At 41.5% G+C, this 23668-nt stretch overlaps 1 protein-coding gene across 2 annotated transcripts; it reads right to left on the bottom strand.

Moving 5' to 3' along the window:
- Positions 1-798: 798 nt before the first annotated feature.
- Positions 799-21879, bottom strand: LOC310950392 (grainyhead-like protein 2 homolog). Of its 2 annotated transcripts, none has more exons than XM_083918180.1 (15): positions 21669-21879; positions 20412-20598; positions 19870-20307; positions 19675-19730; positions 18789-19047; positions 17999-18110; positions 16602-16696; positions 10878-11036; positions 10671-10728; positions 10267-10406; positions 10120-10157; positions 6655-6746; positions 6476-6561; positions 3190-3254; positions 799-1968 (listed from the first exon to the last, which is right to left on the bottom strand). In XM_083918180.1, the coding sequence occupies exons 1-15, from the start codon at positions 21680-21682 to the stop codon at positions 1854-1856; spliced, it is 1914 nt and encodes a 637-aa protein (XP_083774306.1). In that variant the 5' UTR covers positions 21683-21879; the 3' UTR covers positions 799-1853. The 2 variants fall into 2 exon arrangements, with proteins under 2 accessions (XP_083774306.1, XP_083774307.1); XM_083918181.1 differs by having other exon boundaries at positions 18891-19047.
- Between the last annotated feature and the right edge of the window lie 1789 nt (positions 21880-23668).

Here is a 23668-nt window from a genome sequence, read left to right as displayed (position 1 = left end):
GCTATTTTTCCTAAAACAAAAATTTCGAGAAAGGATATAGTACCTATCTGAAGTGATGCTCTTCAGTGGATGGGCAATAATATGTGTAACTGATACAGGTTTTTCCAAAATGGAACACAGACCTAAAAAATATGCATTTACATACTGGCAGGTTTCTATGTTTATTTAGAATTATGTTCATGTGTCATGTCTATGTTGTTGTCTTTCAAGTTGGGCAGCGTTTCAAATATAGCTAATATAGTTGTATAATATAATAATGTATTACACATTTTATATAGATGTAGTTAATGTTAACATTATCAAACTAACATGTGAACAGGATTGTATTTGTACAGACTCCATCATGTTGCAGGAGTGGGAGTCTATCTTATAGACTTATTATAACATGCAAAACTTGTGGGGCGGCCGGTGGCACAGTGGTTAGAGCAGTTGCCCCACGTAAAGAGGCTGAAGGTGCTCGAGGCAGCGGCTCCGACCTGTGGCCCTTTGCTGTGTCACCCCCATTATTTTGTATTTTTCTGAACTTTTATGTTTAAATATGCAAATGATGAATTATTAAATTAAATATGAAATGTGGACACTGGATAAAATCAGGTTCAAAATTATTGTATCTTTTTTTTAACATATTAAACTCAGGGATTTTCGATATTTATGATTTATTTATGAATAGTGTACTTCCAAATAGCTTAAAACTGATCTATAACGCATTAGTAAATGTTGATCAACCTTAATAAAGCCATTACAACTTATAAAGCTATAAAGCAAGACTTGAGTACATATAAAACTATATTTATTGGCACATTTAAAAGACTGTACATTATGGTGCATGAAGCAAATGAAAGATACTGAAGCTGTCAGTGTATCAGCTGTTGACAGGCAGTGAGTAAGAACAGAGTGATTAGACTGTTGAGCTCTGATGGTTTGCAGTGCAGCCTCAGAAATGGATTGTGTAAACCCCAACTAATGTCATAAATACTAATGAGCACAGTCTCTACAGTGACAGGCAAAGCAATAAACACATGCTCAGAGGAAGCAAAACAGTTTAACAGCATCCTGGAGACTTACTGTCTTGTTCAATGGTGCCTCATGCAATTATAGACCCTGAGACACAAGCATACAATCAGAGTCTGAGATAACTGTTATTTCACTGGCACCGACTGGAAGCATTAAGTATGCAGTAACAATATCACGCTGAATAAAAAAGGTGGACAACCGCAAAAGATACGTGATACGCATCGAAAAATAATTATGTACGCACAAAAATATTAGCCGTTATCTCCGAGTGCTGAGTGCCAGCTGAAGATGTTGCACAGACTTGCTTTGAAGAAGTTAACAGGGAGGATGGCAGAAGGAAGAGAGGAAGCAAACAGCAGCCCCTGTTGTTAATCCAATAAAACTACTGTATACTGTGTTGTCCTCCTCCTTTCAAACCACAGTAACTGGCTGGATGCTTTGTGGTGACCGGGACAAAAACCTCTCTTCTGGTGCACCAAGTATTAAGACGTTCATTCCTATCACTTTGTGAAGACTTGCACAGGTAGTCAGCCAGGAAACATCAAATATGTTCCCCTCTAAGTCACAAACCTGGGCACTTCCATAAGTTTTCAAAGTTAAGCCTGTGTTCCTAATGCAAGAAATCCTCCTACAGCAGGCTGTGTAGTAAACAGGTCCTGCAGCAGCCGAGGTGGATTTGGCCCAGGGTATGGAATTTAGCCGATGACCGAAGTAACATCATCTAATACTGCTAGCATGTTCCCAATTCCTGCACTGCTTGGCTAAACTTGTGGTCACCTGTGATCCCCACTGCCTGACGAAATGATGACTGGTGACTACAGCGCTGTGGAAAACAACGTTCAGATTTCTGACAGAGTGACACGTGAGGATTCTGCTGAGCTCTCTATAGCCAGGATGAAGGTGTCCTCATTGGAGTAGTGCTGGATGATGTTGTCGTCCATGTTCACCAGGACCCTGAGGAAGACAAGACACATTAGCTTCTATGTGTTCATCTGCATGTTATTTTAGCCATGCTAGCCGCGAGCATGCCGCGAGCTGTATTTTTTTTTTTAGGGAACTCAACAACTGTTGGGTGGATTTCCATACATTTTGTTTCAGACCTTCATGTCTGCCACAAGATGAACTGAAAAAAATATATAATAATAATAATAAAAAAAATAATAATAAAAATAATAATAATAACAATAATAATAATAATGATACCCTTCATCTACTTTGGTTTATGACCACATACCTGCAAAATTATTGACTTTCCCATCAGTCTAAACCATAGCCTCTCTGTCGGGGTCCGTTCTCTAAACTTGATCCAATCATCCTCACCTACGGGAGTCTCCATCTTGTCAGACTTTGACTCCGCCTCATTTCCTCTCACCAAAAAAGGGCATGTATGTGACGTTGGGGGGAGGGAGATACGTCCATCTGGCTGACGTGGAGGAGAAGTGAGGGCCAGAGGCTAGCTGTCACTCAAGAGACCACGCCCCTAATTCTTCATAAACTTTAACCTCCAATAAAAAAAAAACAAGCCTGGTACAAAAGACTAGAATGTTTATTGTCCCAGGCCTTAAATAGGTTTAATTATGCTGTGAAAAACAGCCTGTTTAACATGGGGGTCAATGAGAAACTGCTCAGTTATGATTCCTTATTGGATCAACCAGGAAGTCGCTGTGATGGGGGCTTGGTCTCAACTGACTTACTGCTTGTAGTGCCGCACCGCGCCTAGGAGCAGTGCGCTTGCGGTCCACGGCCCGTTTGGGAGAGGTGGGCTTTTGTAAAGCACGTTTGCACATGTACGAGCGTGCGCACGTGTACGAGCACGGGCAAGAGGCCTACGCCGGTTCTGACATAATTTTATGTGCGCCTGTTGGGACATAGAAAAAAGAAGGAGGGACCATGCACGGACATTTAAAACAATGGCGGCGAAAGGTTCACGTTGGTGTGATGCGGAGGTGGAGTGTTTACTGCAGATTTGGTCGATGAAAATATTAAAAAACAGTCGGACAAGACGCACAAAAACTCTGAGGTCTACGGAAAGATTTGGAAACAAAGCGACGCATCGCACAGTACAGTTGCACTCATACTGGTTAAACAAACTCGACTTTAGCTATGCTTGGGCTCGGTACGAATGGTAAGTGTGAGTAGACCCTGAGTCTTGTTTCAATAGTTTGACCCACTCACCCTTTTTTGCTTTTTTGGTAAACTTTGGCCATCTTGTCAACAGGCACTGCATATTTCTCTGAAATCTGTGAAACACAGTGAAGAAAACAGAGCCTAGTCTCAGTATCGCGTTTATCTCTCTATTAGATTCCATTGGTTTTAGTCAGAGTGTACATAAACCTACTCACTGTTTTAATCACACCCTCGACCTTGTTTTGGTTTATGGTGTGGAAATCAATGACTCAATATTCTTTCCACAGAATCCTATTTTATCAGACCATTTTTTAATAACTTTTGAATTCATATTACAGGACTACTCACCTCTGGGTAAAAGTTTCTACACTAGATGTTTATCTGATGCGATTCCATCTGCATTTACTTTAATGCCTCATCCTAATATTCAAGACTCCTGCACTAACGTTAGTTTCTCTGAAATTGATCACCTTGTTGAAAGTGTTGCAGGCTCTCTAAGAACAACACTCGACTCTGTTGCTCCTTTAAAAAAGAAGATAATAAAACAGAGGAAGTTAGCTCCGTGGTATAACTCACAAACCTGTGAATTAAAACAAATATTGCGGAAGTTGGAAAGTAAATGGCGCTCCACTAAACTGGAGGAATCTCACTTAGTTTGGCAAGAAAGTCTTAAAACCTATAGGAAGGCCCTCCGTAATGCCAGGGCAGCATATTACTCATCTTTAATAGAGGAGAATAAGAACAATCCTAGATTTCTTTTCAGCACTGTAGCCAGGCTGACAGAGAGCCACAGCTCTATTGAGCCATGTATTCCTATAACCCTCAGTAGTAACGACTACATGACCTTCTTTAATGACAAAATTATAACTATTAGAGACAAAATCAACTCGCTTGGCACTGTTTTTTCATCAAACCCAGGAACCTTACAAACTGTACGACCTGATATATTCTTGGACTGCTTTTCTACAGTCGACCTTAACAAATTAACCTCTACTATTTCAGCATCAAAGCCCTCTACTTGTCTCCTAGACTCTATTCCAACTAGGTTACTTAAAGAAGTGTTACCTTTAATTAGCACTCCTGTATTAGATATGATTAACATGTCTTTATCAGCAGGTTATGTACCACAGTCTTTTAAAGTAGCTGTAATTAAACCTCTCCTTAAAAAGCCCAGTCTTGATCCTGAGGTACTAGCCAACTATAGACCTATATCTAACCTTCCTTTTCTCTCTAAGATCCTCGAGAAATTAGTTGCCAATCAGCTGTGTGACTTTTTACGTAATAATGAGTTATTTGAGGATTTCCAGTCAGGATTTAGAGCAAATCATAGCACTGAGACAGCACTGGTGAAAATTACTAACGACCTTCTAATAGCTTCAGACAAAGGACTTGTCTCTGTACTTGTCTTACTAGATCTTAGTGCTGCCTTCGACACTATTGACCATCACATCCTGCTACAGAGACTGGAGCATCTAATTGGCATTAAAGGAACCGCACTGAGCTGGTTTAAGTCATATTTATCAGATAGATCTCAGTTTGTACATGTTAATGACAAATCCTCCATGCACACTAAAGTTAGTCACGGAGTCCCACAGGGTTCTGTCCTTGGACCGATTCTTTTCACCTTATATATGCTTCCCTTAGGAAATATTATAAGGAAGCACTCCATAAATTTTCATTGTTATGCTGATGATACACAATTATATTTGTCGATCAAACTAGAAGAAACCCATCAGTTAGATAAACTTCAAATGTGCATTAAGGAAATAAAAAGCTGGATGACCTGCAATTTCCTGATGTTAAACTCAGAAAAAACTGAAGTTATTGTACTTGGCCCCAAAGGCCTCCGAAACTCAAAAGCTAAAGACATTGTTACGCTGGATGATGTTGTGTTGTCCTCCAGCAACACAGTAAGGAATCTGGGTGTTATTTTTGATCAGGATATGTCCTTCGATTCTCACATAAAACTAACAACAAGGACTGCATATTTTCACCTTCGTAATATTGCAAAAATTAGGAACATTGTGTCTCAGAAAGATGCAGAGAAACTTGTTCATGCATTTGTTACTTCTAGGCTGGACTATTGCAATTACTTATTATCAGGCTGCTCCAATAAGTCTGTTAAGAGTCTCCAGTTGGTCCAAAATGCTGCAGCTCGTGTACTAACTAAAACAAATAGAAGAGAACATATTTCTCCTGTATTAGCTTCTCTGCACTGGCTACCTGTAAAATCTAGAATAGAATTTAAAATCCTTCTCCTTACGTACAAAGCTCTTATTGGTCAGGCTCCGTCGTATCTTAAAGAGCTCATAGTACCGTATCACCCAACTAGATCTCTGCGCTCTGAGAATGCAGGGCTACTCGGCGTTCCTAGAGTCTCCAAAAGTAGAATGGGAGGCAGAGCCTTCAGCTACCAAGCTCCTCTCCTGTGGAACAAACTCCCAAATTTTATTCGGGAGGCAGACACTGTCCCCTTATTTAAAAGTAAACTTAAAACTTTCCTTTTTGATAAAGCTTACAGCTAGGGCTTACGATGAGACTTTATTCTGTTTAATTATGCTGCTATAGGCCTAGTCTGCCGGGGGATAATACTTTTCCTGATACTCTGAGCTTCTCTCCTCTCTGTCTGAATCATTCATGTCCCATCAATGCATGTTACTGATTCAGCTTCTTCCCCGGAGCTGTTTGTCCTTTGTCGTCTCGCAGGTCTCTGCTGATCGTGGTGGTGCTTGCTGCAGTGGTCCTACATGACGCTTCCTGCTGCTATTGTCACTGTTACTCATATATACTATCACTAGTTTAATAAACTATAAAATTTGTAGCTGCTATTGCCAATACTCATCATTGATCATGTTTGCCACCATAATTATTATCATTTTCATATTCTGTCACCTTAGCTGTGCTTGTTTCTACTATTCTGTTGTATTAACTGCCTTAACATATAGGTTATATTCACATTACTATAAATATTATAGTTACTGTTAGGCTTTGCTTGCATCTCTGGAAGTGTGTCTGTCTGTCTCTCTCTGTCCATCTGTGTGTCTTTTCTCTCTTTCTCTCTCCTTTTCTTCCTCCCCAACCAGTCAAGACAGATGGCCGTCCTCCACAGAGCTGGGTCTGTCTGACGTTCCTGCCTGTTATAGGGAAGGTTTTCGTTGCCACCGTACTCTACAGAGGAATTGTTGGGTCTATGTAAATCATAAATAAGTCATTGAGTGTGGTCTTTACCTACTCTGTAAAGTGTCCTGAGATAACTTTTGTTATGATTCGACACTATAAATAAAATTGAATTGAATTGAATTGGATGCCCAAACAATACTTCATTAATACTCACTGCCTCCATCAATGCTCTAAGGGTTGGGGTGTGCAGCATTAACGCATCAAAGACTTCATCACACTCCTTCCTCACATACAGCAGAACTGATGAAACATGGAATAGACAAGGCATAAAAAAAATGATTCAGTCAATTAAAAACCAATATTTGGAATGAGAGAAAAGTAACATTTACAAACCTTTCTTTTCCAGTTCCACTTTGGACTTCTTGGGCTGAGGTGGACAGACGTCTTCCTCAACAACACATGACATCCTTTTCACCAGAACACTTCTGAGAGACACACGCACATTCATCATCATCATCAGCAGCATCATTATTCAAAAAAGGGAAAACTATGGGATCCCTGCTTTAAACGTCTCCAGGGCCAACCAACACAGAAGCAGTGCTGGTCATCCGTGTATTTTTAGGTATCGGTAAATCAATAAACGGGGCTCCACCTCAAACGCTGTATCCAATTCTCTTGGACTCAAAAGAGTAGGTCTAGACCACACTATGACCTATTCATTATTTACAGAGACCCAACAATTCCTCCATGAGCAACTGTAAGGTGCAACATCTATAGATAGATAGATCTATAGATCTATAGATATTGATATATATATATATATATATATATATATATATATATATATATATTGTTATTATTATTGTCGAGAATTTGATAGAATATCACCAGTCAATACCACTGCTGTACTAGCCTGAAAATGAGAGAACAGTAACCACTGTGTCAGAAGAGAAGATTTCCACAATGTTTTCTTCTCTAGGATTCAAAAATGAACAGGAAGTGTAGAGGCCACAGCTTTGAATGACTTCAGCACAGCTGCACCCACAGGACATCAATAGTTTCTCACACTGCTCTGGTTTGATCTGCGTCCATTCTGACTCAGTCTCTTCCACAGTTCACTAACTGGAGTGGGTTTTTTACACATTACTTTGTTGCCAAGGCTTTTCCAGAGATTCTCTATGGGGTTTAGATCTGGAATCTGACACTTCCTCCTTCAAATTTAACTGACTTCTTTACACACTGTGGGTTCAGTCGTTCCCAGTCCATCGTCAAGAATAATGTTTCCATCTGACCCAAATAAATTAAACTTTACCAATGTCATGTCATGGTTTGGGGGATGTTTTCTGCAGCAGGAGTTGGGCCTCTTGTACAGCTACATGGCAGGGTGAATGCAAATGTTTATGTGAACCTCCTTCAGCAACATGCAATACCTTCACTGCAACTGTCTCCCAATCAGCTGCAATTTTTATACATGACAATGTCCCCTGTCACACGTCCAAAACAGGTGAAAAAGTTCACTGAAGCTGAGAATATTGAAACATGGAAATGGCCAGATCAGAGTCCAGATCTAAACCCCATAGAGAATCTCTGGAAAATCCTTGGTGACAAAGTAATGTGTAAGAAACCCACTCCAGTTAGTGAACTGTGGAAGAGACTGAGTCAGAATGGACCAAGATCAAACCAGAGCAGTGTGAGAAACTAGTGATGTCCTGTGGGTGCAGATGTGCTGAAGTCATTCAAAGCTGTGGCCTCTACACTTCCTGTTCATTTTCTACAGAAGAAAACATTGTTGAAATCTTCTCTTCTGACACAATGAACACTGTTCTCTAATTTTGGTCACTGTTTCTTTCACAAAATAAAGTTTTTTGTTGAAGAGCCTTGGTTATTTAAAAAAACAGCAGTGGTATAGCCACAGCTGGTATTCTATCAAATTATTATTAGTAGTAGTTTTGATGTTTAGTGTATATATATATATATATATACACACACATGCACACACTGAAGAGTATATATACATATATATATATATTCATATATATATATATACACACACACATATATATATATATATATATACATATATACACACACATATATATATATATTCATATATATATATACACACATATATATACATATATACACACATATGTATATATATATATATATATATACATACACACACACACACACACACACATATATATATATATATATACACACACATATATATACATATATACACACACATATATATACATATATACACACACAAATATATATACACATACTGAAGATCAAAATAGAATCAGGAGTGATCAGGGCTCCACCTCGAACACTGTATCCAGTTTTGTTTATGCAACCATACTGGGAACTCCTCGCACTGTTAATTATCATGTCTTGTTCCCAACAGCTTCACAAGGTATCGGAGTTTGGCTGGGAGCTTTGACTTTATATATTAACTTCTAATAACTGTATTCTATAACATAACAATCTGCAAGAAATAGTTAGCTAATAAACTGCTAAAAAAGTTGTGTCAGCACCGGTTGGCAGAGTTATGGATACTGTTAGCATGTTAGCTGTTATGACAACTGAAGGCTGGGAGCTTCATGGAGACAGCCATTAGTTAGATCAATTAAAAAAATGTTGTTGTTTTTTTAAACCTAAGCTTGTCTAAAGATTCTCTGTACTAAAAGGTAGCACCAATGGAACAAAATGGTAAACATTTCCAGTCTCCTAAAGGTTCAGCGCCTTCAGTTCATGTACGCATCTGTCCCAGCCTGGTCAGATGCGTACATGAACTGATGAAGCCTCTTGGATGAGAGGTGAAACGTCTTCCTAGACAAATAACCAGTCCAGTTGCTTTTGACTGAAATTGCTTTGAGGATTTCTCATATTGTCCATTGCTGCAGCTGGCCAGTTCTGTCTGAGCTTCTGAGCTTCTGAGCTTCTGAGCCCTGTGTAGCAGCATGACCAATAGGGAAGTCCGGATAAAGAGTATTTAAGAGTAAACTTAAAACTTTCCTGTTTGATAAAGCTTACAGCTAGGGCTTACAAGCCCTTAGCAATGTTGTTATTTTTAAGCTGATTTTGTTCTGCTTAATGATGTTGCTATAGGCCTAGTCTGCTGGGGGATAATACTTTTCCAGATACTCTGAGCTTCTCTCCTCTCTGTCTGTATCATTCATGTCTCATCAATGCATGTTACTAATTCACTTCTTCCCCGGAGTTGTTTGTGCTTTGTCGTCTCGCAGGTCTCTGCTGATCGTGTTGGTGCCTGCTGCCGTGGTCCTGCATGACGTTTCCTGCTACTATTATAATCTATCACCTTAGCTGTGCTTGTTTCTACTATTCTGCTGTATTAACTGCCATAACATATAAGTCATATTCACATTACTATAGATATTATTATAGTTACTGGAAGTGTGTCTGTCTCTGTCTTTGTGTCGGTCTTTTCTCTCTTTCTCTCTCCTTTTCTTCCTCGGGTCTATGTAAATCATAAATAAGTCATAGAGTGTGGTCTTTACCTACTCTGTAAAGTGTCCTGAGATAACTTTTGTTATGATTTGGCACTATAAATAAAATTGAATTGAATTACAAATACAAAGACAAATTCTGGAAATTCAAAGAAATCTCTGATAGTGAGCGACACCCTAGAGTTCAGAGCTGAGCACAGCCAACCTAGACAGTGGGCAAGGCTCACGTCTCACGTCTTTTACGTGACTATAAAAACATTATAACTACATCCACAGATCAGAAAAGACGGAAAAGCAGAATAGGTCCTCTTTAAGCATCTGCCGTGGTATTTTCAACACAGAGAGATCATCAATCCAGAGGTGTGAAAATAGCAATGCTCACCCATCTCTGTTGACCTCATCAGTGTTGAAAGCAAACACCTGCAAATGGAATTTAAAAAAAGCAATATGAGGTACACTGCAGGACTGGACCAACACTGAATATTTCCCGTGTGTATGTCAGACAATGAGACTGGGAGAGGTCCCTCACCTGCCCGGCTCTCTGCAGGTTTCCAAAGTGGACGTCAGGAATGAAGAGGACAGGCTGGGAGTCCAGGTCTATCATGCTTTTGAACAGGGTGTTATCCGCCCTCTTAAAGGGAGACGTCTGCCCTGAGCTGCCATTTTTCCCTAATCCAGAGAGATTGTGAACTCTGTTTCCAGGCAACCATTCCAAGTACAGATGTGATATGGTCTGATTACATTTCCCTGGCTTTAAAGTCTTCTGCTAAACTCATCTATTCAATTTTACATTTTCTGAACAGTGGCTTTGTAATCTTGTTTCAGTGGATTTTAAATTAAACTCACCCACATTATTTCTGATCATGAAATTATATGCAAACAATATTTCCTTATTTAGCCAAACTGAAGAAGAGAAAAAGCATTTTTTTTAACCTTTCATCCTCCTCCTGAGCTGCTTCTTCTCCTCATCCCGGAGCTTCCTCTCAGCACCCTGCAAAACACACAAGGGGTTGACGGGACAGAAAGGGTAGAAGATACTCAAAGACGGTCAAAGTAAAACATCTTTTATCCCAGTCTAAATGTCCCGCTCAGTGTTGACCAGACCAGGGAACTGGCATTGTTTCAGCAGGCCATCCTCACCTTGTCGCAGAAGACCTTGATCTGAGAGAAGGCCCTGTGTATGGGCCTGCTGCTGCAGCTGCTGTAACTGTAGGTGTCAATCTGGATTATTAGAGGCATCCCCTTCACTCCCTTCTGCGAGGAGAAGTCTGTGCTCAGACAGTTCACAGAGATAAAGACCTAGGAAACAAGAACCAGACAGAAGACAGGGTCTATTTCTGGAGTTTGTTACCTAAAACTAACAGGGAGAGAGATGTTTCTCAGTGAATCCCAAACATGGAATACTTCTGCAGTTACCAGGGGATACATGGAAATATTGTCAAGTAGAGTGGCTCGACTAAACTGAAAAAATGCAAATTATGATTTGATGAAAAACATGTATCCTCATATGATACAAGTCAACTGTATCACTTAAACATGAGTGCATGAAAACAAATTAACAAGCAGGCATAGAGGTCTAGAGCAGCTAAAAGTAGTGGATGCATATATGGCTAAAGGTAAGGAATATACAATATAACTAGGGATGGGACTCCAGAACCAGTTCCAGTTTGGAAAGAGTAACTAAGTGGTATCGGAATCGTATCCAAGCTTATCAATTCCCTTTATCAATGCCCATATGTTTTCCTGAAAGTTGCACGTCACAAAATAATGAAGTCAAACTCATACACTGCTGGAAACTTGCAACAACATGGGCTTAAATTCCAGAAATGCCATGTATTTGACACTCACAAGTGCAGCTTGTCTATTACCCTGGGTAAATATCCTGGAATAATAAAGTCAGTGCCATGCAGGCAGGCTTAGCAGATTTGTTCTCGGACTAAGATAACCTACAGGAAAATGAATGCTGTACAAATATTTGTAATACCATCTACACTGTGTTCAGACGACCAGCTCTCAGCACTCCTTATGTTAAAGTCCCACTTCAGACACCTGTTAAAGTATTTAAAAAATAATCTGATAGATAATTATTTTGTTTGACATGGATTTCCCACCAAAAGCTAAAAGAAACCTCAGAGATGGAAGGCATCTACTGTTTCTCCCTCATCCACCAGAGGTTTAGGGGTAGACCTGAGGTTTAAACCGGAATGGTGAAGCGCTCATGCAGATGACTGAACACATTAGAAAGAAAGAATCAGCCATAGGCCTACATGTTTGAGCTTCAGACAGGAGGCAGCCGACTCGTATGGCAGGTCCAACTCCTGGAGCCCCGCAGGTTGATGGACGAACACAGAGCCCGAGCTGCCTGCCCATGGAGCTAACGTTAGCAATCTGCAACTAAGTCATAGTTTCAGTGTCCTGAACCTAGTGTCAGTTAGACCCAGGCTCACATGAGGAATATGTTGTGCATTACAATCGGGGACTAGCTGAAGTTTCAGAATGGAAGTGTATTCACAACAAACCTGTGAATGATATTGATTTGGAAGAAAGTGTGTTTTATGTACTGAGATACTGAATTACTGGTGGCCTAGTATTGTTCCATACCTTTCCGTGCCACAGCTTTTAGAAATGTGAGGCTTGGCTCCAGAATCCCTCTGACCCGGAGCTAACTAATGTAGCAGAGTAGAGCGGCTGAATCTTTTAAAGGTGGGAGAGAAAGACTGAATTCACAAAATCCATCCTCATCCAAATGCCAGCACAGTCCTTTTACATTTCTTTAAAGCATGAAGTGAACACTGTAAACAATACTACATGTGGTTATCTTCACACAATTATCGACATGATGGAACAGTTTCCCATGATTAATGATTATGCCTAACCCTGTACAAACATAAACTCCTGATGAATTTTCCAGTTTAACTGGTCCAACAGCTTGAGCAACAGGTCAGCACAGACTAATAACGGCAGAGATTCTTCTCCGCAACTCTACAGCAATTTTCCCACTACGGAGCACCAACAGCATCATGCCTGAACCTGCAGAGGTGAGGGCCGATTGCTGGAAAGGCCTGGAGCACAATAAGCCTCCTACACACCTCCACAAACTCACACCTCCACAGATCCAAGCCATTTCAATTTCTCCAGAAGCATTTGGGGGGGGGGGTGTGTGTGTGTGTGTGTGTGTGTGTGTGTGTGTGTGTGTGTGTGTGTGTGTGTGTGTGTGTGTGTGTGTGTGTGTGTGTGTGTGTGTGTGTGTAGGAGGCTTGTTGTGTTTGCACGTTCTGCATGTGTGAGCTTTAAATACCTTCCTAAAAGAGAAAAGTTCATGAGGGCACTGGTAAGTGGCTCTTCAGTGTCATCTGCTCAACCAGGTGCAAACAACCAAGCAAAAACATTGAATCCTGCTGCAGGAAGCAGCTTGTCTCCCCTACCAACACATTTCACACTCCACCCCATTACAATGAAGATGATTATTGTTGCTTGGTAACAGCAGAGCAATGCCAAAACAAAAAACAAAACCGATCATTTGCACTAAAAATACCAATTTTGTCTGTCAGCCTGTCAGAGCCTGATTGGACGTCCAATTATGTTTGGAGAAAATACGAGAAAGATCTGGGCTTACTTCTCCCAACAGATCAGTGGGAGTTGTTCAAACTATCTTTCACAATGTGTGAGGTATTATCATAAAATGATACAAATGAAGGTGACGTTTAGGTCATATATCACCCCAAACAAACTGAAGGAAAGGAAAAACTGAATGCAATGATTTGCAAATCCTTTTCAACCTATATTCAATTGAATACATTACAAAGACACGATATTTAATGTTCAAACTGATAAACTTGATAGTTTTTTTTGCAAATATTCACTTATTTGGAATTTGTTGCCGGAAAGACGTTCTAAAAAGCTGGGACAGGGTCATGTTTACCTCTGTGTTACATCCCCTGTCCTTTTACCAACACTCAATAAGCGTTTGGGAACTGAGGACACTAATGTTGAAGCGTTGTAGGTGGAATTCTTTCCCATTCTTGATGTACCACTTCAGTTGCTCAACAGTCCAGGGTCTCTGTTCATAATGCACCACACCTTTTCACTGGCAGACAGGTGTGGACTGCAGCAGCCAGGTACCAGCACTCTTTTACTACCAAGCTGAAATAAGCAGGGACTGAAAAAGACGTTTCTTGGATGACAGCAGATTTTGCTCCAAAACCTGTACTTTCAGCATTAATGAGGCCTTCACAGATGTACAAGTTACCCATGATGCCATGGGGACTAACACACCCCCATACCATCACAGATGCTGGATTTTGAACGTGAGCTGAAATCAATCTGGATGATCCTTTTCCTCTTTGTCCCGGAGGACACGACCTCCATGATTTCAAAAACAACTGTAAATGTGGACTCGTCAGAACACTTTGGGTCAGTCCATCTCAGATGAGCTCAGGTCCAGAGAAGCAGAAGTGTTTCTGGGTGTTGTTGATTTATGACTTTACCTTTGCAGGGTAGAGTTTGAACTTGCACTTGTAGATGTAGTGATGAACTGTGTTGACTGACAGTGGTTTTGTCCTCAGTGTTCCTGAGCCCACGTGGTAACATCCTTTACAGAATGATGTTGGTTTTAATGCAGAGGTGTCTGAGGGGTCAAAGGTCACAGTCATTCAGTGTTGAGGGATCGAAGGTCACAGTCCTTCAGTGTTGAGGGATCGAAGGTCACAGTCATTCAGTGTTGAGGGATCGAAGGTCACAGTCATTCAGTGTTGAGGGGTCGAAGGTCACAGTGTTGGTTTTCAGCCTTGCTGTTTACGTGCAGAGATTTCTCCAGATTCTCTGAATCTGTTGATGATATTATGGACTGTAGATGATGAAATCCATCAATTCCTTTCAATTGTACGTTGAGAAACGTTCTTAAACTGTTGGAATATTTGCTCACACAGTTGTTCACAAAGTGGTGACCCTCACCCATCCTTGCTTGTGAATGACTGAGCCTTTCAGGGATGCTCCTTTTCTACCCAATCAGAACACTCAATGAACCTGTTCACCTGAGGAATGTTCCAAACAGGTGATTTTTGAGCATTCCTCAACTTTCCCAGTCCTTTGTTGACCCTGTCCCAGCTTTTTTGGAACCTGTTCCAGGCATCAAAATCAAAATGAGTAAGTTTATCAGTTTGAACATTAAATATCTTGTCTTTGTAATGGAACCTGTTCCAGGCATCAAAATCAAAATGAGTAAGTTTATCAGTTTGAACATTAAATATCTTGTCTTTGTAATGGAACCTGTTCCAGGCATCAAAATCAAAATGAGTAAGTTTATCTGTTTGAACATTAAATATCTTGTCTTTGTAATGGAACCTGTTCCAGGCATCAAAATCAAAATGAGTAAGTTTATCTGTTTGAACATTAAATATCTTGTCTTTGTAATGGAACCTGTTCCAGGCATCAAAATCAAAATGAGTAAGTTTATCTGTTTGAACCTTAAATATCTTGTCTTTGTAATGTATTCAATTGAATATAGGTTGAAGGGGATTTGAAAATCATTCTGTTCTGTTTTGATTTACGTTTTACACACCGTCCGAACTTCTTTGGAATTGGGTTTGTACAAAGCATCTAGCGCTGGAATCCCACCAGCTGCAACACCAGGTCCAGGGGCATAAAGTGGTGGGCCGTTGGAATTACTCTGTACCCCCCATGGATTAAACCCCTCTTTGAACTCTGTCTTTGTTTTGATCTCAACTACACACCTGTAAAGTTTCTGACTGTATCCGACATGGTTATCGGGCCAAGGGTATAAAGTGGGGGGACCCCTTCCCTGATTCTAGCCATCACGCTCAGAGAACACACACACACACACACTCTAAATTCCATGTTTAGTCCACCATGTCTACTGGGAAGAAAGACACGTTTGTCATTGTGTATAACAGCTTCCACCTGCCACCTGCCCTTCTTTCAGTATATTGAGAGTGCGCTCCACCATTGAGCGAGTGCACAAACGTTCCATGCACGAGGACCAATGTTCTTCTCACCCTAGATGTTTACTTTACTCCAATCTTGTCTTAACAGGTTAGGTACAAATGGATGACTTCAGAATCCTAAATATCTATAATCCAACATTTAAAGCAACAGTTGATATTCTACCAAGTTCTGAACAATAAAAAAAATAAATAATAATAAATCAAGAATTTATACTTTGTTCTCTCATTTTGATCTCCACTGTATATAGAAAAAGCCTGTACTGAGTGAACACAGCTTGTATCATCATCATTCAACACCTGAACAAACTAAAAACAATTAGAGTGGAATGATGATTTATGCCAAACAGTAAATATGGATCCACAAACCCACAGAGCAGTGTTTACTGGAGTTCTCACTTCTCATTAAATCTGAGCTGAATGGGAGACACATTCAGCTCAGATTGTGTGTGTGTGTGTGTGTGTGTGTGTGTGTGTGTGTGTGTGTGTGTGTGTGTGTGTGTGTGTGTGTGTGTGTGTGTGTGTGTGTGTGTGTGTGTGTGTGTGTCTTTAACCAACTGACCATTCTTATAAGGTAAAAGCCGAGTACAGTGTGCCCGGTGTATCTGCCATTTGAAATGAAATGAAAATAATGACCCCCCCCCCATTATAGGACAAAGGGGTGGGCGTAGGTGGGGGTGCCTGGCATGTGCTCCATTAACTATTCCGTGATTTCATGGCCCAATCTTTCCCACAAGAGTTTTGTTGTAAGAAAAAGAAAGAGAAACTTGATCAAACTCATTTGTTAAGTACCTGCGTGTGGGTGAAAGTGAAGGAAATAGTGAAAGATATTTCATTTGACCCCTTTCACTAGTTTCTCGCTTTGACTGAGAACATCCCTGCTATTCTTCTGTTGCTTTGTTACCTTAGCTTCTTCACTGACATCCCATGTGAAAGAGACCGAGTTGTAGGCTATTTCCTCCACGTTCCCGATCGTGCTGAAGCTCTCCTTATAGTCGGCTGCATGCAGAGTAAAGATCAGAGAAAACACTTTCAGTGGCTGTTGGATGCTAAAGTTTTGTGTCAGCTCTAATGTTCACAATTCAGGGCTCTTTCAAAATTCAACCACAAGCAACAACACGAGAAAAAAGTCCTGCATTTAAATTGAGGGATGTACAGATACTGATCTCAGATATCGGGCCTATACTGACACAAAGATCTGGGTCGAGTGTCAGTCACAAAGGAGCCAATCTAATTTGAATCAAATAAAAACTATTTTTATTCATACATCTTCAACCGCTTAGCCCTGTCGGGGTCGCGGGGGGGGGGGGGGGGGGGAGGGGGGGGGGTGCTGGATTTTGTTTTTAGATAAGAGTAAAGCAGCCCAGCCTGATGCTGCAGAATGAGCCCAGGCACTTCCACAGTGAGGCGCTGGGATCTGATCAGCAGGCCAGGGTGGAACTTTATATACTTTTTTGTTTATGGGGTTGGAAAGATTTTTTTCTTTTCTCTCTCAAAACGTTGCTTTTTTTGTGAAACACCTTTACCTCTTTTGACCTTGAACACTTGATTTAATTCAAACAAACCTTAGAGTCTGGAACTGCTAACAACCCTCAGAGTGCTGTTTTAGAAGAGGCCACAGGACGAAGGGTTGGGAACCACTGCTTTTCATTTCCAATTCATCTGCTTATAGTTACTTTAGGTTTATCTTACATACAATGTATCCGTCTTAATCTGGCATCTTTTCACCTGCAAAACAATTCTGCCAACATATCAAGTTCCAGATTAGTAAAAACCTCCCATGAGGCCACTGTTACCTCCTAAAACACTCTTCTCATCACATGGCGTACACATTAGGTTATAGATTCTGCCATGGTACTGACATGACCTTGCCACAGACAAAACCACCCCGTCAGGGCCTGATGTCTCTGCCTCATTCCAACCACAGGTTGAAGCCTGTCTCTTGCTGATCGTACAGGATATGGCTTCAGTCCAGGCCTCCGCCTGTTTCTCATGTTAACGTCTATGCAAATGCAGACCCACTGGCTGTATTTTCACAGCGCTCTTGTGGGAATCAAGGATTGACAGTTATTCAAATTGTGTGGGGTTTCACCTCCGGATATGTGACAGGATCCTCCTGGAGGTTCCTGCAGGTTTGCCATCTGCTTGATCTCTTTTTAACTCTCTGGTTTTCTGGAGCGTAGGTGTCAAAATATCTACATCCAAATGTGATATTCAATACCAAAATGTGTGGGGTTTTCTTTATATTTAGGGCTATTCCTGTTATATTACCCTGTTGTTACTCTGTAATAATCATCTCACCAATGTCCAGGACTCTTTGTTTGGCAGTGTGCTGACGGGAGTGCCAGTATTTCCAATTCTTCAGCTGCTCATCCCTGCACTTGTCTTTCCCAAAGACAACCATGATAACACTCTGAAGGAGAAGCAGATATTTGTTATTTTATTTATAAAAAGGGACAACGCACATTAATTAACAAGAGCAACAAAGTCACATGTAAATGTGCCAGATTTAGCCATACAGGCTCATTTTCATCTGCAGTCCCTGGCGGGTTGAAGACATTTCCGAAAATGTTAAAAAGCATATTGTAGAAAGCAGTACACAAAACATAGACACAAGAACACATGAGCATGAAAAATTACAGCAACACAAGTGTTAAAACACAAAACAAACACATGGAAGCAATTGATCAAATTGATAAGACAGCACACAGACATAAAAATAAAAATGTGTAACAAATAGCACATCTGAATACAATCAGCATTTAAGCACAGACAAAGGCATCATGCACAAACAATGAGCATACACAGTATTAGCACAGACAATGAACACAAGTGCACAAACTACCAGTACGGACAGAGTAAAGTACATTCATCCTGATTATGGCAGCATGTCTGATTTTCAAATAGCCATTTGCCAGATACACAATATATATTACAGTAAAATCCGGCTGGAACAGGGTCGAAACGAATCAAAAACAAATAATACATATTCAAGTGTAACAAAATTTCACACAACCCAACAATAAGCTAAAGAAAACCCTCGCCCTCTACTTCTATGCTTCCTCTTCATACACTACATCCCCTCCCTCACCTGTACAATTCTGTCCCGCTGCAGCTCAGAGCCTCCCATGGTGCATTGCTCAATACTGGATGGGCCCCCATCAGGCCTATGTGACAGCATCGGCCCACTCACCCGCACTTTGCCTCTGGGCTGACATAGGGATGATTGAAGGCCGGCATTTGAGAGCGTCAAAGCGTAGAACTGGCCCCGGTTCAGGTAAGCCATGGGTCCTTCACCCTGACGCGGCCGCAGCGACATACTGGCTTCCAGACAGTACTGGAAGCTGTCACTGTAACAACACACATACACATACACATATATCAGGATACATTACTGGATTTGTTTTCTGACAGGACTGTGTAGTTGAGTGGAAGAGAATTGTGTGTTTTTACATTGCAAATGGAGCATGAGAAGAAGACTGTTGCAGCGAGAAGTGGTTCTTATGGCACAAAGATTTTATTTTTTTTACTGTATCAAAGGTAATCTGGTGGTATTGTTCTTATTGACAACAAATCCCATGAAAACAATAAATGGATCTGCTAACAAGTATTGTGCGCGTGTGTGTGTGTGTGTGTGTGTGTGTGTGTGTGTGTGTGTGTGTGTGTGTGTGTGTGTGTGTGTGTGTGTGTGTGTGTGTGTGTGTGTGTGTGTGTGTGTGTGTGTGTGTGTGTGTGTGTGTGTGTGTGTGTGTGTGTGTGTGTGTGTGTGTGTGTGTGTGTGTGTGTGTGTGTCAAAGCCCCATATATCTTGTTCCTCTGTGCCATAGAGCTCCATTGATGTCCACAAACTATTAAAACACATCAATGAGCCACATCATTGCACTAACTGACATGCTCCTTCATTACCATGCACACAGAGAGTAATTCATTGTTGTTCATTGTGTGCACACATAGAAAATAAGTGGGTTTTAACGTACATTGGCAGGCTGTAGTGGCCTTCATCGACTCCTGAGGAGGGGCTCCTGTGGTACATCTGTTCAACAACAATATAGACTGTGTGTTTCAGAATAACAAATGTACGACACTGCCACTGATGGACCAAAACAATCCTACAAATGTGATCCTGCTCTACAAACAGAGACCACATGCAACCCTTGTATAACAAATCTCACCTCTCCATCCACAGGGTCCTCATATGTGCTGTCTGGGGTGCTTCTCTGTTCATCTTTCAGGTACCCAGCGCGGGACAGACCATAGTGGCTCTGCTCGTAAACCATCCTCATCTGCTCTCTGGGTTCTTCTTGATAGGAACCTCCGGAGCAGGACGCTCCAATGGACGTCCGACCCTCCGTCTTGACTAGAGCCAGAACCGCCCCACCTCCACCTTTACCACCTCCGCCTCTGGTGTCTCCTGCAAAGCAGGTAACTCCATACTTGGAGGCTGGATGTTCTGTATTGGTGTTGTTGTTTAGGGAGAGGTTGACAGGCATGGATCTGAGAGCCTGAAGATGGTGATCTAGTATGTCCAAGCTCCCACAGTTATCAGGCCCAACAGCAGTGGGGTCTGTGGGTTTAACACCACTGGAGGAACGTCTCCTCTCTCTAGGAACCTGACAGGGTTAAAATATAAGATCTGAAACTAATCAGAACATAATATGTCAAAGTGTTTTATTACATCATGATTGAATTGGCTGTCATGTCAAGCTTTCCACACCTTGTAGTAGTCGTACAGTAGTCCCAGTGCTGCCGCGCTGTCTTCATCTCCATTGATGCTCATCATGGCCTTAGTGGCAGCAGTCAGCGGGTTCTCCAGGTAGCTCCTCCATGCTTCATCCTCACTACTGAACACTCTGCGGGAGGGCACCACCACTTCATTTGGTACTACCACCACCAGCCGTTTACTGAGAGGATGGTGGGACAATGGAAAGAGACATTAAGCTACATTGTTACTGCAAGGCCCAACTGTCATTAACAGAAGCTACATCTGCCAAGCCACCAAGTCTGCCCTAGGCTGTTTCTCACCAAACCTCTGTCTAATTACCCACTCATGTGAGGTGTGTTTACGCAAGTTCACTTCTGTATATCCCATTTACACACCAACAATGTACCGATTCAGTTCTGAAAATGTCAAGCTGGCATGAGTTATTTCTAAATGTCATCACCCTTATCAAATAGATGTTAAAGATATAAACTATAGATATCCATCATTGGGGTACATCGTACTCCAACTGGTCTCACTAAGACAAACTCTGATGTTGTTGCTTTTGCCTGGCTCATAGGCAGATCGCAGACGTATTCGACTACATTGGAAAAGCCCAGACGCTCCTCCTACTTCTTGGTTAAGCGATCTAATGTCTTTTCTGTCATTGGAGAAAGTGAAATATTCCCTGAGAGGCTCAGCAGCCAATTTTTATGAGAGATGGCATCCTCTCATCACATATGTGAACACCCTCACCTCACTAAATCAATCTGAGCCATCCAATTGTTTCATTTTATCAATTTTTCTAGTGAGCACACTATTAAACTACTGTTTGTACTATTATTCTTGTTGATGTTTTTCCTCCCTTTGGGTTTTGTTCCATGCTGTTTATTTGTCCTTTGTATTCATGTACCTATTGTCTTCACCGACCAGTTGATTTCTTGTGCATTTTATTTTTGCGTATTTGTTTGTTTTTATTTATCCATTTATTTTCTCTCCCTCTTTGTTCTTGGGGGATGTTCTTTTTCTGGTTCTGTGTTCTAATGTTCCACAGAAGAGAAAAGGTGGAAATAGCTGTGGAATAACTGTGCATCTTGTACTGATGCTTGTGAAATGCTCCATCTCCAATAAAGAAAAAAGATATAAACTATAGAGAGGTATGTTGCCTTTGTGCAAAGAAACCAAATACATCGGAAATATCTAAAGCACTTGTAAAAAGTGAGGTGAAAGTGAGAGAAGTGATCAGCCGCAGTATTAATGATGTTCTCTTACCTGTCCAGGTCCATGCTGCCTCCGCACTCGCTGCTGTTTCCTAGGACCTGCTTGAGAAACTGGACTTTCTAGTTTGTGCAGGTAAGATGTGCGACAGGCTCAGGAAACTAGGCGTGCACGAGGCTGGCTCTGTTCAACCGCGTGGTGATACAACCAATGAAATCCTCTGTAACTTATTCAATGTTTCTGAACGTCTTTAATGCCAGGTAGAATTTGATCCTCCACTATAAAACGACGCAATTTATTGCACGTGCCAGGTTGTTGATCCTGCTGACGTCGGTAGGGAAAACCAAGGAAACGAAAGGTGCCCTGTTTATTGGATGGATGTTTATACAGGTGGCACTGCCGTTTCCCCATTGGTGAACAGGGACAGGAAGGGCGTGACCTGAATGAGCTAAAGGAGGACAGCGGTGTGTCTCCAGTGCTGTAGGCTGCTCTGGGGTCAGCTGCGCACTCACTGTACGAGTTCCCATGAGCACGGAAGGAGCGCATGACTGACCGCGGCTCAGGGACGTTCCTGTTCTAAGATATTCTGTTAGAATTGTGTCTGAAAGTGGCAGATTCATCATTACTGATATGGACCTGTCCCTCAGCTCTATGATGTAGGATTATTAGAACCACACAGGGAATGGAAGCACTGCATATAGGTTACGGTTCGCATTACATAGGCGGATATGCCAGAGACAGTATACTCGTCGTCATTAGCCTGTATTATTGCACAGGCGTTAATATGCAGGAGGTGAGGAGCAAAGCAGCTGCTCTGAGGCCGTGTCGTTGTCTGCACCGTGACACCGTGTGGTAGGCTTTCTATTTTGCACCATGCAGACAGAAAAAGTTCGCCAAATATGTCATCCACAAATGTGCTTGGCTATGAGCCTATGTAGGACAAATAGGTATGGGTAACGGGCTGCTGTACCGCCATAAACCCAGGGACATTGTTGGTTTTCTTTTCATTAAAGCCTTTCCTGTATGGTTACAAGCTGTGAGGATGGAAGGGATGCTGCCTTTACGTGCCGTAAGAAATGTCCCAATCCCCGCCGTTCCCTACAACACCGAACGGCGTATTTGTGCATGAGAAGTCGCGACCACCACGACATTTGAACGCAACATAGCACAGGGCGTGGGCAAGCGCATGCGCACAATGAGTGTTGAGGACAAACCGGTGGAAGCTGTCGAAGGCAGAAGACAGTCCTCAGAAATCTGATTATTTTCACTGGTGCTGCACTGACACCATGCGCAGCTACAGTATGACGCTCAATGGCACATATCTATGAACACTCTGAGTTTCTGTATGTGTTCCTCCAAACTGTTCTACCTAGCGTCCGCGATAGCAACCAGCTAGCATGGGGCTTGCCTCTCCTGATTAGTAGGGAATGACATTTCTGTTCTATTTATTCTATAAATTAACCTACAGATGTGAGTTCCGTGTTCCCAAGAAGACCCTCTTTTCCAATGTATCCCTTTGTAGCCCTCGCTCTTAAGCTAACGGAAGGCTGACTCACGTTACTGCCACACCAGCTCAGATCAGGTATAGGTCACCCGAGGAATGAGAGCAGTGATGGCGGAGACTGAGCTCACACCCCCCGCAGTGTTTGGGCCCCATGGGTGGATGACGGTTTTTTTGATACTTTTTATTTAGTATTTACAGAAAAAAAACGAAAACATGGGGGCTCCCCAGTTGAAAGATCTATATATAATATCCAGTGTCTTTACTTGTTAGTGTGTAGCGTCCTCAATTGTTTTGGTAAAATCAGTCCATTTCCTGGAAAAGGTTGCTCTTCTAGATCACTTTGTCCATCCATTGGTTAATGCTTGGAGATTCTGTTTTATAACAGCACTTTGTTATTACTACAGTATTTAACACAGATACTTTCTCACGTCTTTTTTAATAACCACATTTTCATTTAGGACACAGAAATAGAGGACCATCACATTGTTAAGGATTGTGTATCCCAGGATCTTTGCCACAGCAGTACATACATGACCCCAGAAGGTTTGAA

This window comes from Echiichthys vipera (genome assembly GCF_963691815.1).
Source record: "Echiichthys vipera genome assembly, chromosome: 8".
Lineage (NCBI taxonomy): Eukaryota > Metazoa > Chordata > Actinopteri > Perciformes > Trachinidae > Echiichthys > Echiichthys vipera.
Note: the sequence above shows the minus strand (reverse complement) of the source record. Positions and strands in the feature narration are given on the sequence as shown.